Raw genomic sequence first — 17440 nt, forward strand, 5'->3', positions numbered from 1 at the left:
GGAACGAGGCTCGACCGCCGGGCTCCGCTGAGTATCTGGCTGGGGCTGTCAGGAGTTGTTACGCTGGCGGCTCAGTCCCACGTTTCGGGAAGGAAGGCAAAACCAGGAGCCGCTGCTGCATTGCAGCCGCCGCGCTCTTCCTTTTGCCTTCCTTCCCAAGGCAGGACTGGAGCGGAGCCGCCGCGGTAACTTCAGCGAGCCCGGCTGGCCTTTCAGCTTCATGGGATCGTTCACGAAAAAATGCCTCAAAAAAAAAAAGTGCAAAAGTGGAAGGCGTGTGGAAGAGGGGCAGTATATAACAAACTATATTTTGAGTGGAAATGTTGGGGGGCTTATCGCCAGGTCGCTTATTATACGGTAATTTTTCTTCCGGTTTCTAAGGCATTGGGTGGATCAATGCCTCCATGATGGATACCCACCCTGGAATCTTCATATAATGTTTGTGTTTAATCTCTTTCCACACTTTCAATAGTGAGCTTCTGATTATATGACTATTAAAGTGTGTATAACTTTTATTTCCAGGGTTCCACATGAAGGCATGCCACCCCGCCTCCAAATTGTGCCCTTCTAGAGTTAAAATTATTTTGTTTCTCATATTGGCCCATTCTTTAATCCATGTTAAAACTGCCGCTTCATAGTATAATTCCCAGGCAGGGAGTCCAAATCAACCTCTGCATCTATTATCTTGTAATGAGCTTAATTTTATTCTCAGTTTTTTCCCTGACCAAATAAATTTTGTGATAATTTTGTTTAATTCATTAAATTTTTTTATCTAATTTAATTGGAATAATTTGAAAGAGAAATAGTATTCTTGGCAAAATGGACTAGTTTTTTTTTATAGATTACACATCCCTAATTCAATTTATAGTTCTCCTTAGGTCCAGAAGCATTTTTCTTATTATCAGACAATAAATTGTTGATACATAGATCTTCTGCCAAAGCTGGCAAAGGGAACCAACAATCACCTCCAAGATTACACAAGGAACATAAAGTCTTCAGATTGCTTTGTTTGGAAAAGTAATAAAAGAGGTGTCGTTATAAAATATAGCCAACCATCCCTTTCTATAAAATTGGAAAATGAGAATAACTCCTAGTCCTGAAAATCAGATATGTGCTATTGAAGTCTTCAATGGAGAAAATAATAATACAAAACATATAGCTCCCAGTCACAAAAATGTTATCACCCCTTGATCTTTAGTATGACCTTCCACTAGAAGTATTCAATGAAACTAGGTGAAGAAGAGATATTTATCAGGAAGCCATCAGATCTGTTCCCAGGTATCTGCTATGGTGATACATGAGCCTGCTTAATGGATTTCTCTCATCTGTTTAGTGGAATACTGTAGTGCTTGGTGGGAGACACACACTAAGAGCTGCTGAGTCCAATCAACCGTTGGCATTCTTTGATCCAGCATGAAATTGCACCAAGAAACCCTAATCCCAATCTCTCATCCATAGGAGAAGACTGTTGAATATGTTTCTATTTGGATCATTTGTCAGGATTTTCTATTTTTATACAATACCAGATTTAAAAGAATTTAATTAGGAGGTCATAGAATGAAAGAGATCATTTCTCTCTCAGTCCAAATTGGTGGCTCATGGTTTTTGTGTGAAAGTGATTATAAAAATAGTTTTATTTTCAGGGGCACCAATAAATTGGTCCACACCTGCAGCATAAGAAAACCCATATATCAGTTGAAGTTCCTTCCTGTTTGGCAAAAACAGGCAAGCATATTTTGAATGCTTGAAGTTATATTTTTAAAAAACAAATAAGAAAAAGAAAGAAAGCTATGCACGCACATGCACATATACACAATGTTTTTTTTCTATGCAATGAAATCCTGTCAGCACAGCTAATCCCTAGAGAAATCAAAAGTATAAGCTCCAGAACAGCAACAAGTGCATGGTCAAAACCATGTAATCAAGATGAAGGCTTCTTCATACTGAGATTACACACCCCATTGCCTCCAATCACAACCAAAGATGACAGGAACACAAATTTAGAATCATCTTATTTTGCAAGGACTGACAACGTGGGTATAACTACTCAACAAATCATAAACTGCTCCGGATTTTAAAAATCCACTTTGTCTCTGTATCTTGGATTTGAGATAGGTTAAATAATTGAAAAGGCTGGGCTATTAGGTCATGATTTCTCTACTGCAGCTGTCCAGCACAAATTGACAGACACTCTGTAAATCCTCTTGATTGAATAAGAGGCAGAGAAAATCTATGTGCAGAGCAAAACATACTTGAAATGGAGAAAGGAGCGTAATCGACTGGAAAATAGAGACAACCTTTTATATGGATTTACTTAACTGGTCCTGTGGTAGTAAGAATAGTAATTTATAAATTAAGGCATCAATGGATACACAAAACCAGTATAAACGGCAACAGCAACTCAGACAGAATTACTGCTTCTCATAAAAATTGCACTGAACCTTCCGCAAACTTGACAAGTGAAGAACCATGAATGGTAAGACATGCCTTTATTTGGTACTATTGTGGAAAGATTCTGTCCAGCAAAGAAACACTGTGTTAACTTCTTAGCAATCCATGATATCTCTTGAAGCAGCTTGTTTCATTTGTACCTTAGCAAATAGTTGTACCCTTGGCTTACTGATACAGAATGAATCCTTTTTCTCACACAGCTTCAGAGTTCAGGAATGCTAAAAAAGATCTTTGGGTGAACCATTCAAACATTTCTGAATTTGGTTGAGCCATTGAAACTTTTTGAATTGTATTTAATGAAGGAGCACAAGTTCATTTCAGAAAGTGAAAAGCTTCGTTTGAAGGTTGACATATTTAGCTGTGCATATATAGTTTTCCAAGTAGCTAGGTCCTGATAGTATTAATGTAGACTCAGTGGCTTGCCCATCTTAGATATATTAAAGATTTGATTTCAAATTCAGTCTTTTGCATGTTTACTAAGTGAAATGTTCTCCCAAATTCAGCAGAATTTACCGTATTGATAATTGAAGCCCTTAATTATTATAAGTATAAAAAGAGACAGGAAATTCTGAAAACAGGAAAATACCAAAGCTATTTTGTGTTCCCTAGATGGGGATGAACTGAGCCAGTCTGGTGTAGTGATTAATGGCACCAGGAGACTATGTGTTCTAGACCCACCTTAGACCCCAAGCCAGAGGGTGACCTTAAGCCAATGACACATACTCATCCCTAGGAAGAAGGCAAGGATACACCACTTTTGAAAAACTTCCAAGAAAACTGCAGAGACTAGTCCAGGCATCACCAGAAATCAAACATCAGTTTGAAGGCACACACACACACACACACAGATGGAGATGACAAAATAATCCCACATATCATAAGACTAAAGGGAATAAGGTGTTGTATACAAAATGAAAGCACTCTTATGATTAAGCTAAATTCGTTTGAATGCTTTTCATGATCCTATTGAGCACTTAAAGGTGACTTTCAAGGTCTACACAATGCTAAGCAAAGTAGAATTTAAAATTCCTCAATCATTTTGAAGTTTTATTACAAGAAAAAGTAAAGTTGTGTATTCCCCACTGAATATTTTCTAGTTTTCTATATGTTATCAATAAGATTGCTTATAATCTTCTGAGTTCCTTCACATGTATTTTTATCCAGACATAAACATCTTAAAAGTTAATTACACTTCTGATAAAGAACGAAAAGTAATTATGTTTAAATTCTTAATCTTATCTAAAAGAAATTTCATATTCTAGGAATAGGGCATTGGGAACTAACAATATTGTGATTATTCAGCTTTCTACTTTGATATACAACCCCGGATTCCTAGAAAAACTCCAATTAAGTGTTGTGACAATAAACTAAATGTGTCATTAACAGTTATTTTCTTATTTTTAGGTTCATTGCTTTTTGTTTCAAGCATTATCATACTGGTAGATCTGGTGACCAGCTGTCCCCTCAAATGTCTATGTCATCCAAATTCAAGGACAGTGGATTGCAGAAATCAAGGCCTTGCCAAAGTTCCTTCCCATTTACCTGCTGAAACTCAAATATTACTTTTGTCAAACAATGGCATTCAGAAACTCAGTCAAAAGACTTTTAGAGGCACCCAAACTCTCAAAATTCTGGACTTATCAAACAATTCTATTTCAGGTTTACTACCTGAAACATTCAGAGAACTAGAGCATTTGCAGATTCTAAATCTAACAAACAATTTCATTGAATATGTAGATAATAAGATGTTTAGCTCTCTACCCCACCTAAGAGCACTGGATTTATCATCAAACAATATATCGAGGCTTCCTAGAACTTTAGGAAACAAGACAGAGAACATTACTTTATTGTCTCTGAAATATAATCATCTTCAGGAAGTTGACAGACTTCTGTTAGAATCACTTCCAAATCTGAAAATGATTCTTTTCAAGGGTAATTTCTGGCAATGTAATTGCCAAGTCTTTGGGTTGAAATTATGGCTGGAAACCTTTCTGTATAACGGTGAGTCTTTCTTTTCATAACACATATATTGAATGTCCAGCAACATTAGCTTCACTTAATGGTATTTCAAGGAAAGTTCTAAACATGCAAATTTGTTTTTTTCTAATAGTTGTGGGCACTTTTGACTTCCTGATTTACATAGCATCTGTACATTCTGCCCTGTGAAAACCTTATAGAATCTGCAGATTACAGTTGTAAAGTTAGCCTTCTCATCTTTTTCTACCACTTTCTCCTTTGGGTATCATTAGTATGATTATATTATATTACTTTGTTATTTGTATGTACACTGAGAGCTTATGCATCAGAGACAAATTCCTTGTGTGTTCAATCACATTTTGGCCATGGGGGAAGGGGATATATAGCCAGCCAAGCAATCTTAAGAATAAAAAGGACCTGTCTCTGAATTTGTAATTGTTACAAATGTTGGGAGAGTTAAAATCTACATTTTAAATCTTATAGGAGTTTTTTTTTAAAAAAAAAAATGCTCCTCTTAAAACGTCTAAAGTCTCCTTTCCAAAATACTAAGAGGGCTTTTGCACAAATATATGGTCATTTGTGCCCATTTTGAGATCACAAGGCACTGCTCATAGTAATCTATGCCTTATTCACCTCCTGATTGGACTATTGCAATGTGTTGTACAAGGGGCTGCCTTTGAAAAAGTATTTGGAAGCTTCATCTGGTCCACAATGCAGTGGCATGAGCTGTATGGCCACATGACATCATGCTCATGAAACATTACACTGTCTCCCAGTGGGCTTGCCAGTTGTGGGAAGATGCTGGTTGTTACATTTAAAGCCCTTCACAGCATAGGCTACTTGTAGGACCACCTCTCTCTGATCATTCCTCCCTGACCCAGAAGATCTGGCAAAGTAGACATAATCCTGCTGCCTTTGTGAGAGGAGCTCTGATGGATTCTAAGCAGTGGGCCTTCTCTGTCTTGGAGCAGCTTCCAACAGAAACCTGAACAAAGCTTTTTAGGCTTTGAGAAGGCTGTGAACACCTGTGTCATCCCCAGACATGGTGGGCAGGTTGTTAATTTCTGGAGCTCTCATGTGGGTGTATGGAATATAGATAGTTCTTGACTTAAAACTACAATTTGAACTGGACTATCAGTCAATAAGACGTGGTAATTAAGCCAGACACTATGTGACTGCTCTACTCAATGAGCTCAATCACTGAGTGAGAGAGAGTGATGGCCCCAAATCACTCAGCCAGCTTTCATGCCTAAGGTGGGACTAGAACTTGAGGTCTCCTGGTTTCCAGGCCAACACTTTAACCACTATATCAATGTATTTGAAATGGTGTTAACCCTGTTACAAATTATAATGGTAGCTTTACACTGTACAGGCTCTCTCCAAATTGCATTGAAACAAAATTTTGGTTTCTTTTCATGTATTCACTGACTATGTTGATACAAAATTAGAGAAAGCAAAGTGCATTAAATTTTGTTAACATGATTAAAAGTGTTTATTTCCCTGAGATAAATTTAGGAAACATAACAATTAAGATGCACTTAATCATCCATTCATTAGGAATTTTCTGCATTCAAAATTTGGAATTTCCAGGTATTCCCCTTTTGGAAACTGACTCCAATACTTTCTAGCAGGAATCCAGGATGGTAACAATATTTTAACCATCCAAATATATCAATGGTATCCAATATAAAAACTTGGGGGGCGGGGGGGACTTGGATGGACTGTAAAATTTATAATTTTACTTCCCGACTCTAGTTCTTCTTCCCAGTTTAAGCTAAAGTAAAATTAGTTTCTATGACAGGGAGAATTTTACTTTAGCTTAAAGTGGGAAGAAGTAATCACTAAAATAATCACTATGACTTAGCTACCACCCTGGCAGAGACACAGGTAATTCAAATGCTCATTTATTAATTTCACAGTCGTATGCAAATGTTTGTGCGCCCTTCATCAAATTGTGTTCCAATCCTTCAGTGATTAGAAGCTAGTCGAATTTTGATGTGGCATCCAGTTTAACATGAAACCATTCTGCAAATGTGAATGCATATTAAGTATTTTGGACATAGATCTCAAAGTATCAGTTTCGGAGGATAGAAAACATGAAAACCAAGTGAATATATTGAGTTAGAGTTTAGCACTTAGGAAAGAATTAACCACCTGTAACTTGATAGTTGTGGCCAGAACTTCTCAAGGAGACAGGAGACCTACAAATGTACAGTAAGTTGAAAATGAAAGAGGCACAGGTAATAAGATTTCAAGGAAAAGCTCCTTGAGAATTATGGTCTGCTTGACAGACACCATTTCTACTTAGTAGACAGTCTATGTTAGCTGTCTGTAGAGTTGACATAGTGAAGGGATCAAAAAAGAAAATATGGCAGTTGTGATGTGTGCTATTAAACCCCCATTGTTTGTTTACTTGTGTTATGCATGTTACCATGTGTGTGCATGTTTGCATACATAGGGCAGAATTTTGATACATTTTGTGTCTACCATCTTGACTTTTTGATGTCCCCTGTGGAAGCCCAGGGATGCAGGCCAGCTATATCAAAGGGATTCTGTGATTTTGCTCATGGAATTATGTAATCATATGAAATCTTACAAGATTTTGAATATGGTTTATAAAAAAAATTAGGTGGACTGCTGTTACCATTTATGGCATTGATGTTCTCAAGGGTGCCACATTGCTGACCATGGGTTAGTGTAAATGTGTGAAAGAATGAATCCAATTATAATATGTGATGAATTGGACTTTGATTGCTTTAGTTTAAGTATTTTTTAAATTACAAATTATAATGGTATGACTGATCATAATTATAATGTATTGCAATTTTAAACAATTTAATGCTTCACTGTATAATTTTTCTATGGTTGGCTCCTTTTCAAAGTAGTTGATAAAATAAGCATACATTGAATAGTTGTTTTTAATAATTGTTTTTAAAAATGTTTCTCCTTTTCACAACACATACTTATAGTATCTAATGCAGGGAGAAAAAGCAGTTTCTATCTTAGCTTAGCCAATCAGTAGTTTCAAAATTTTCTGAAATATCAAGAGTTAAGATACATCTTTTTTTTTCCCCATCAGGAGGAATTAGCGATGAAATCATCTGTTCCATCCCTGAAAATCAGAAGGGAAAAGACCTGCTGAAAATTCCCTATGAGTTGTATGGGACCTGCTTTCCTACAGCTTCTCAGGGTCACCAAGTCTATTGGCATCACAATTCTAAGCATAAAGGTTCTGCAAAGCACACCCACCCCAGTGAAAATGGAGGAAACAACACCCAGATAAACTGTGAACGTAAATCAAAGCCACAGCTGGTTAACTTGCGTCATTCAGTTGTCACTGTGGCTATAACTGGTGTTGTCTGTGGGATCATATGCCTCATGATGTTGGCTGCCGTAGTATATGGCTGTGCCTATGCAGTAATTACAGCAAAATATCACCAGGAAAATTCATATCCTGGCAAGGAGAAGGGGAGCCATGAGGAAAAAGAGCCATTTGAGAATTCATTGGCTTGACTTTCTGATGGCTCTGAACTGCCTGAAGGAAATTCTTTGGTTATTTGTGGTTCCTCTTTTCTCTAGAAACAAGAAGAGTATTGAAATAGGTCTAAATGTGTCCTGAGGATTGATTTCCTTGGTACAGGAACATGTTTCAATGTAGAAATAGTGTAATATGTGATGTTTTATATTTACCTGGTTCATCTGTATAATTTAATCCTGTTTACATATGGTAGGGTTGTAAAAGTTTATTAACAATTGGAGCAACATATATGCTTAGCAAAATAAATAAGCAAATTTACCCTGGCTTGATTTTTTCCCCCCACCATATTCCAGAGTGTTTTCATATAAATCTATTTTCATAAAATATCTTTTGAAATCTGTAAAAATGGAGTTAACAGGTAGATAGCAATAGAGGCAGAAATATTAGATGTTCTCTCCCTCCCCATGAATGGTCTTTAAAACCTTTGTTCTTGACCTCTAAAAAGATCTTATTGAAAGGAAAGATGAAATCCACTCTGTTCCATTCAACTGCTTTTCAAAAGCCTTTCATAAATAAGTTTGAGGTTCTGCTTGAGGTCTTCTACCAAACTTCTAATTTAATCCCCAAATCATAGCCTAGAAGAGAGACATGCTAATAACCATAAATGAATCCCGAAAGGAAAATTCAATGTAGATTATTGTAAATACACTGCACCACAAGTACAACTCTGATGGGATACCAAGAATAAAAATATCATAAGGAATTTGCCTAAAGAGTATGTGATGGATTAAATAGGCTTATTTATTTGCATTTTCATTTATTCCCTCCAAGAAACTTTTAATTCTTCAATCCTAAATTTAGTTTAATCACTATATCTTGGTAGCCTTTACAATTCTAGTTTATGCATAGTTGAAAAAAATATTATATGGGGGTTTGAATTAATAACTTATTTCATTGTTGTTGCTCTATGATAATTACATTTTATTACAGTACAGATTTTGTTCATATGACTGTTAAGTGGATATTACCAAATGAAACATTCAGCCTGTACACTATAATAAATAAATTATTTTGCAAACTATTTACTAACATTTCAATCTCCTAACTTGACTTAACATTAACAAATAAGACACTACTATGCTGCACCATGAAATACTTAATACTTCAATAGAGACAATGACTTTGAAAGTCGCAACTAGTTGTGAATTCTATGAGCATCACAAATTATTTCCTACTGCTAAACATTCAGGCCAATTTGCCAGCACAACTGTTCTTACTTCCAAATGCAAATTTGGGGGGATGGGAACTACCTAGACAAACCTTAGGGCAGAAGAAAGCAGCTGTGCTATTATCACTACAATCCTTTCCCAGGACCAATTAGACGATGGTTCCCTCCCAGTTTCTAACAGGATAAATCATTATGAGAGATAGTTTGCATGCCTCTGTATCAGAGGTGGTATTCAGCAGGTTCTGACCAGTTCTGGAGAAACAGTAGTGGAAAAATCTCTGGATACCTGCATAAGGATAGAGGCATTCCTGTCAAACAGGCAACAAATGGTCAAAATTGGGAGTGTCCTATCAAATTCTGTACCTGTCAACAGTAGTGTCCCCCAAGGCAGTGTTCTAGGACCAACTCTCTTCATACTCTACATAAATGACTTCTGTGATCATATTAAGAGCAACTGTGTTCTCTTCGCCAATGATATAAAGCTATTCAACACCACCGACAATACTGCTACCCTTCAAAAAGACCTTGACTATGTATCAGAATGGTCAAACAAATGGCAACTTCAAATCTCAACAAATAAATGCTCTGTCTTACATATTGGCAAAAAAATCAGAAAATAAAATACAAGCTGAATAGTCAAGACCTTGTTGATGATCCAAACTCTGTCAAGGACCTTGGAGTACTCATCTCTAATCATCTAAGTGCTAGAGCCCACTGTAATTACATAGCCAAAAAGGCATTAAGAGTTGTTAACCTAATCCTGTGTAGCTTTTTCTTTGGTAATATCACAGTACTAACTAGAGCATACAAAACATTTGCTAGACTAATACTTGAATACAGCTCATCAGTCTGGAACCCACATTACGTATCTGATAATAATACAGTTTGGAAAGTCCAGAAATATTTCACAAGAAGAGTTCTCCACTCCTATACTCGTTACAGAATATCTTATGCCACCAAACTTGAAATTCTAGACCTAGAAAACCTAGAACTATGCTGCCTTCAGTACATAGAATTATATATTGCAATGTCCTACCTGTCAATGAATACTTCAGCTTCAACCATAACAATACAAGAGCACACAATAGATACAAACTCAAGGTAAACCACACCAAACTTGATTGCAGCAAATACGACTTCAGCAACAGAGTGGTCAATGTCTGGAATGCTCTACCTGACTGGTTTTTATCCCAAACCCCAAAAAACTTTAACCTTAGACTGTCTACTATTGACCTCACCCCTTTCCTAAGAGGTCTGTAGGGGGCGTGTATAAGCACACCAATGTGCCTAGTGTCCCTGTCCTATTGTTTATTTTTATTTTTCTTATATGTGTCCATTTCATGTATTTATAACTATGTTTATACTTATACCGGTTATCTTATAATCGCTTGACAAAATAAAATAAATAAATAAATAAAATAAATAAATTTTGAGTAGTTCAGAGAACCGGCATGTACCACCTCTGACTGGAGATTTTACAGTATCGTTCCCCTGCCACACCCACCAAGCCACGCCCACAGAACCAGTAGTAAAAAAATTTGAATCCCACCACTGCTCTGTATACAAAAGACAACTACAACAATGTTGGGGACACCATGAGCATTCATAATTAGTTGTACTGGAAAATGCATTTGTGCAGTTGTTGATTCATTTAATCACTAATAAGCCACGGAAATAAATATCTCCTCATGAGCTTCATCAGGAAGAAGAAATATGACTTTTTCCCCCCTCAAAATTTCAGTCTCTTGGGATGAAAAATCAAGAATCAAATCAAGACTGTGATAGAAAATTCAGGATCAGTATTTACTTCTATTATAAAGAGAATGGAGATGGGGAGATAATTGTTAGGTAACTTTGCACAATTCTATTTTTTTTTTTTTAAAAAGGCATTTTACAAAATCTTTTATCAATGATTCATTAATAAATGTAGCACCCACTGGGATTTTAGATATAATTTTTGATGCACTGTACTTTAGCAGACTATATTGAGTTCAAAGAACAAGGCAGAGAGTTGTAAGTCACTAAGACTGTAATGAAAACACCTGTTGTTCTCATAAGCCAGTTTATCTAATTATATGCTATTTTCCATTGTGAAAGGAAAGTGTTTGATGACACTCATACCAGATGATCAGCATGGTCTCACAGGGAAATAGATACCTGGAACATCTATTAATATACTCAATTGGCTCTCCTGTTCTTTAAAAGATCTCAATGTCACAAAATATACTGTTACTTTTGTTCTTTCTGAAAGGTATACTAAGCGTATCACTGTTAGTTAAAATCTACATACATACTCTTAAAAGTCTGTGCAACTATGCTAGTTTGTAAAATACATAGTAATTATTGCTCAGTAAAGGAGAAAAATTTTGCATACAACTTTTCAGGCTGAGGTTCAGTTTTTCATGAACACCCAGAGCCAGTTGTTTGTGTCTTGTACAAACTATGGCTATATGCTTTGAATGTCAAAAAATAACCTGTGTTATGAAAGTTAGACACTTAGAACACTAAGCCTGATTTCCCTCTTTAACAAAGTTAACAATGTTGCACCAACGAAACAGAAGAACTCTAAAAAATAAAATAGGTCAAACAAAACTATTTTGAGAACTCAAATAAACTTGGAAAATTCTTGGTATATCAAATCAAAAAGGGAGGGGAGAAAGTTATGTGAGAGTGTGTGTATATATAGTATGTGCAGCTGCCCAGAGTGTTTTATTATGAGATAAACTGCAAATAAATTCAATAAAACAAACAAACAAATGAAATGTATATTTATACATTTCGATAGATAGATAGATAGATAGATGATAGATAGATAGATAGATAGATAGATAGATAACAGATAGATATAGATAGATAGATAATAGATAGATAGATAGATAGATAGATAGATAGATAGATAGATACTTTTCAGTGTTTTCCCGTAAGTGCAGGTTCTACTTGTTTTGGATCAACCAAGTGTCTATTCTAAATATAAAATAGACAGAGAAAGTTTGAAAACATACATTGAAGACATAGAATAAAAAAAAATACTCAAGAACACAGGCAAACATTAAGCAAACCCATTACAATTCAGGAGGTCAAAGAAGCAATAAAAAAATATCAAATCTGAAAAAAATGCCAGGTCCAGCACAATTCCCCCAAAAAGTAGAGGAAGAACTGGTGGAACTACTCCTGGGGAGATTGAATGAAATCCAAGTAACGAAAACAATACCAAAGACAGGGGGAAGAAGTATGTATACTGTAACTCTAATAACTGAATTATCCAAAGAAACTTCAGTCATGCAGACCAAGTTCTTTATTAATGTTGATTATAAGGCATTCACTACAATATTAGTTGAATGAATGAGGAAATACATTTCCAAAATCATACATAAAGATGAAACATGTTGCATTCTAAAGAGGATGCTAAAAGACAAGAACAGGATTTACAATAAAGGCAGTAGGACACATCAATACTTTCTTTTTTTCTTTTTTCTTTAAAGTAGCTGGTAGTAATATTTTTAGATACAGAAAAAGCATCTGTCAATTTGGAATAGACTTTTCTATTAAAGAGCTTAAATAAAATGAACTCAAGGAGAGAGTTCAAAACTTGAATGGAGAGAATATATCAATGACAACCACAAATATCATATTGAGTAGAACACTCTCTGAAAGCTTCTTAATATGTAAAAACAAGACAAAGTTGTCTACTTTCTCACTTACTACTATAATTGCTTTGGAAGTCATGGTGGATGAGATGCAAAAATATAAATAAATACAAATTGAAATGTTATATACATGTCAGCCTTTCCAGACAGGAAATCAGACAGGAAATACAATCAGAGCATCCAATTCTACTTTATGATAAAACTCTATTAACAGAATCTTGCATGTCTAAAAAAATAAATCTCCTGCTCTTTCCTTAACAGAAGGAGAAGCCAGGGAAAGTCCCCTCTGAGATTTTTTTCTCTGCCCATTAAGGGAACTGTACTTAGACCTTCTCTTATCTGATGGTTCCTTAGGCAGTATGTCTCTCAAAGTATTTTTTACAAACCATTACAGTAGATAATGTAATATTATGCATCCAGGAAAGGTCTATCAGGTAGTTAATAAAAGACTTAATGATTTTAGCTTTGGTTCTGGCTACAAAGTTAATGAGAAGAAAATGAAGATAATAACAAGGTATTTAATTTATGGGGAAATTGACTTGATTTAAAAAAAAAACCTGGCTGTGAGATCCCCTAAGACCCATGAAATACTTAAAGTTATTTGATATGATGAAATAAAGCTATATTTTAAAACAATTATAGCAAATTATGGAAAGAAGTAAAACAATACCTCAAAAGTGGAAGAATTTAAAATTCTCTTAACTGGGACTTACTGCAACAATAAAAATGAATATACTAATCATGATGAGCGCTTTATTTTAAATGGCATGACTATCCATCTCAGACCAAATGTTGCAGATAGGCACAAGACAATTAATAGCAAGAATGGGGGGAAATGAGAATAAGATTTACAAGACAAAAGAACGTGGTGTATATGCTCTTCCTAATCTTAAACATTATTAAGCAAATTATGTGTTATGGATAATGGAATGGATTAAATTTCTAAGAACAAAACATAAATCATAGGAGAAACTAATTTAGGTAATAGACTCATAGGCATTTATGGTGTCAAAAAAGAAAAGAACAAAAGATTTTGAAGGGACATATTATAAGAGAGCCAATTTGGTGGTTAAGGCAGGGGTGTCAAATTCGCGTCGTCACGGCCTGGTCATTTGATGTATTGTGACTTTGCTAAACTGAGTGTGGGCATGGCCAGTGCATGACACATCTGGCCCATGGGCCATGAGTTTGACAGCCCAGGGTTAAGGTATCAAGTTAGAAACCAGATGACTGTAAATTTCTAGTCCCACCTTAGGCACCAAGCTGGCTGGTTACCTTGGACTAGTTTCTCTCAGCCCTGGGAAAGAGATATAGGCAATCACTTACTAAAAAATCTCACCAAGAAAACTGCAGGGACTTTACCAAGCAGTCTTCAAAAATTGAACTTGATTGAATAAGTATTTGAATTCAGTGAAATTAGATTAAGATCAACAATTTCATCATTCACATCCCTGTCAAATGCTTTTTGCTTTAAGGATAAATTATTGGAAGATGTCAGTATGATACATTTAGATCCAGAAAACAGGATAAATAAATAAGATCTGCTCAATGAAGAAAGGAACTTACCATTGTTAAACACTTGCAAAAATTACTGGAAAAATAAAAGTGATCTTAAGAAAGGCTGTCCTTGAGAAAGAATTTGAAACGCTTAAACAAAACCAAGATTATTTTTTGGGGTGCATCTATAAATCGTTATTGAAATATGATAAGGAAGCAGAACAAATTAAAAACTACATGATAAAATGGCTGCAACATTTCAAAGAAAGAATTCTAATAGAACAATAGAAATAGCTATGAAGGGGAAAAATCAGAAAATTCACTCTAAGCTGCAATGTGAGAGAAAATTGGTACAAGATGTTTTATAGACAGTATATAATTCTTTCAGTGATTACCAGGCTGGACAAGTCATAAAATAACAAATGCTGGAAATGCTATTTTATCAAATGTGGTGTTCTTGTAAAGAAACCCAAAACCATTGGAAGGAAATGCATAATTTAAAAAAAAAATTAAAATAAATTTGAATTGAAACCACAGAGATTTTTATTAGGAATAATTCCAGAGAGTGTAAACAAGTACCATAATTTACTGAGATACATGCTGATAGCGGCAAGAACCAATTTGGCTCAACATTGGAAAAGTGAAACCTTGTTGACAACACCAGAATGGGAATCTAAAATTGGAGAATATGCAGCAATATAACAGAAGTTTAACTAAATTCAAGCAGTAATGGCTCCCTTGCATTCACCATATTACAAAGCAAGGCGAATTCAGATATTTATCAGAGAAGTTCTAAAAAAAGGAGCTACAAGATGCTGAACAAAGATAGCAGATACAATTATTTAAACAGCTGTAAGCAATAATTAGAAATCTTCAAGCAAAAGATCTTGAAAGAAAAGTATAAACTTTGAACAGAAGTTAGTAATTGAGAATAATGGAAAGAAAGAGGAAAATGTGCCGATGAAAGTTTTTTCCCCTTAATCTATCTCTGTGTATGCAATAGCTAAATCAATTACATTGATTTAAGCATCTCACTTTAATGAACAAATAATACTCCTTTTTTATAGCACTGGTCATCCTCCTGCATGCCAACTGCATACACTGCAATATTTATATTACATCAGTGGTTGGTTTCAAAGTGGTTTACTACTGGTTTGGTGGGTGTGGCTTGGTGGGCACGCTTTGCGTGCGTGCACGCCAAACGTGCACATGCAGAGGATTTCCTACTCACCTCCTGCAATCCCTGTAGCTTCAAGAGCTGACATGTGGCAATCTGCTGTGCCATGCAAAGCAGCTGCACTTCAAAAGCAGGGAATATGGGAGCCAGAGTAGGTGGGTAGGCCCAACAGCAGCTAATCAGAGAGAACCGCTTCGGTCTCAGCTGATCTTTGCTGCTACCGGTATGCCAGAACCAGGCTGAACCTGTAGAATAGCACCACTGTATTACATCAACTAATATGGAAAATCATCCAACAGTTTGGGGTGAAATATTACCAATGTAGTTCCACCTTGGAGGAGATATGGTGCAAATACAGGCCTGGTTCATCAGCTCTACGTGGGGAGAAACAATCCAAGCTACAGGAGAGGAGGGCCATTAATTTAGAAGACTGTTAACTCTGGGACAGTATCAAATCTGACTTTTCATAATAGTTGTCTCCTGAAAAGGCAAGATATGGGGCCTCCTGGACATACATCTTCTCTTGGAAGCACAGGTAAAGCTGTGGCCAGGAGATCCATTATCCAGTTCATGTGCCAGTTGTGGATAGGAATGTGATGCTTGATAACAGAGTCAATTATTCCTCTTACATAGATTACTATAATTCAGTTTACATGCTGCTGCTTTTGAAGAGTGTGTGTGGATTCTCAGCTGGTATAAAATGCCTATATGCTTACTGAAAAATCTAAATATACACCACTGCAAAGGAGTTGCATTGGCTACTGCTTTATCTCCAATTGCAATTCAAGGTGCTGGTTATCACCTATAAAGATTTAAATAGTTTGGGCCTGGGTATCTGCAAGACTGCTTTTTGGCCACCAACCCATGTGAGCAGAGAATGCATCTTCCATCTATAATGAGGGATGAGAGGAGGTAGCACAACTGAAGGCCCCTCTTTTAGAATAGCTTGCTTGCTATGATGAAGGTGACTCTTTTTCTCATGACCGCCCAAAATATGTTAAAACTTGGCATTTGTAGAAGACCCTTGGAAAATGAATGGTTTGTGGAGTCATCAAAATAGATGAATGTGGTGAAGTTGTTAATTTTTCTTTTATTGTATTAATATTATATTACTATTATTCTTATATACAGTCTAGAAATAGTCTAGAAATAGATTTAAACCTTTAAAGTAAAGGTTTCCACGGTCCAGTTGTGTCTGACTCTAGGTGCAGATCTCCTCTCCATTTCTTAGCTGAGGGAGCCAAGGTTGTCCAGTACATTTCTGTGGTTCATGTGGCCAGCATGACTATATGCCAAGGCACCTGGAACACTACCCGCCCATCAAAATGGTGCCTATTTATCTACTGATATTTGCATGCTTTTGAACTGGGCTGGCAAGAGCTGGGGCAAGTAACAGCAGCTTACCCTGTCACTCAGCACTCAGGTCTTGAACCCAGACTCTCAGCTTTCCAGTTGACAAGCTCAGCATCTTTAACAACTGAGTCATTGTGCCCCCTCCCAATTTAAATAAACAATCTATAAACACATTGCAAAAATTCAATGAATAGACAGATGCCAAATTTGTCTATTTGTTTTATTTATTATCCCACCTTTATTATTATTACAGATAACTGAAAGTAGCAAGCATATACAACACACTTTCCTCCTCCTATTTGTCCCACAACTATAACAACCCTGTGAGGTGAGTTGGGTTGAGAGAGAGAGAGAGTGACTGGCCCAAGGTTACCCAGCTGGCTTTCATAGCTAAAGTGGAACTAGAACTCATAGTCTCCTGCTTTCTAGTCTTAACCACTAAACAAAATGAAGGTAAATCAATGTTTTTAACATTTTATTTAGGAGAAAATATGTGAGATACCACAGAGCTTCCCAGGCCAATGTTTATTGATAATAATGATTATAATTTGGTTGGTTCCCCAACATATCAAGAGTCGTCTCTCACTCAGGAACAAATGTTTTAAAAAGACCTTCTAAAACTGTGAATTACT

The 17440-nt window shown here is 36.0% G+C and overlaps 2 protein-coding genes across 2 annotated transcripts in view; one reads left to right on the forward strand and one right to left on the reverse strand.

Annotated features, from left to right (window-relative positions):
- CACNA2D3 (calcium voltage-gated channel auxiliary subunit alpha2delta 3) overlaps positions 1-17440 on the reverse strand; it is a 607379-nt gene that overhangs the window by 68701 nt on the left and 521238 nt on the right. The gene's annotated exons all lie outside the window — the stretch shown is intronic.
- On the forward strand, positions 1948-8987 carry LRTM1 (leucine rich repeat transmembrane protein 1). The gene is made up of 3 exons (XM_026676295.2): positions 1948-2476; positions 3856-4452; positions 7508-8987. Exons 1-3 carry the CDS (start codon positions 2470-2472, stop codon positions 7939-7941), a joined length of 1038 nt encoding a protein of 345 aa, XP_026532080.1. The 5' UTR covers positions 1948-2469; the 3' UTR covers positions 7942-8987.

This window comes from Notechis scutatus, chromosome 2 (assembly GCF_049901735.1).
Source record: "Notechis scutatus isolate UNSWTSFEM ecotype Mainland chromosome 2, rNotScu1.2, whole genome shotgun sequence".
Lineage (NCBI taxonomy): Eukaryota > Metazoa > Chordata > Lepidosauria > Squamata > Elapidae > Notechis > Notechis scutatus.

Coding starts and splice junctions, on each gene's coding strand:
- LRTM1 (XM_026676295.2), top strand. Junction 4,453..7,507: donor GGAAACCTTTCTGTATAACG/GTGAGTCTTTCT, acceptor TTTCCCCATCAG/GAGGAATTAGCGATGAAATC.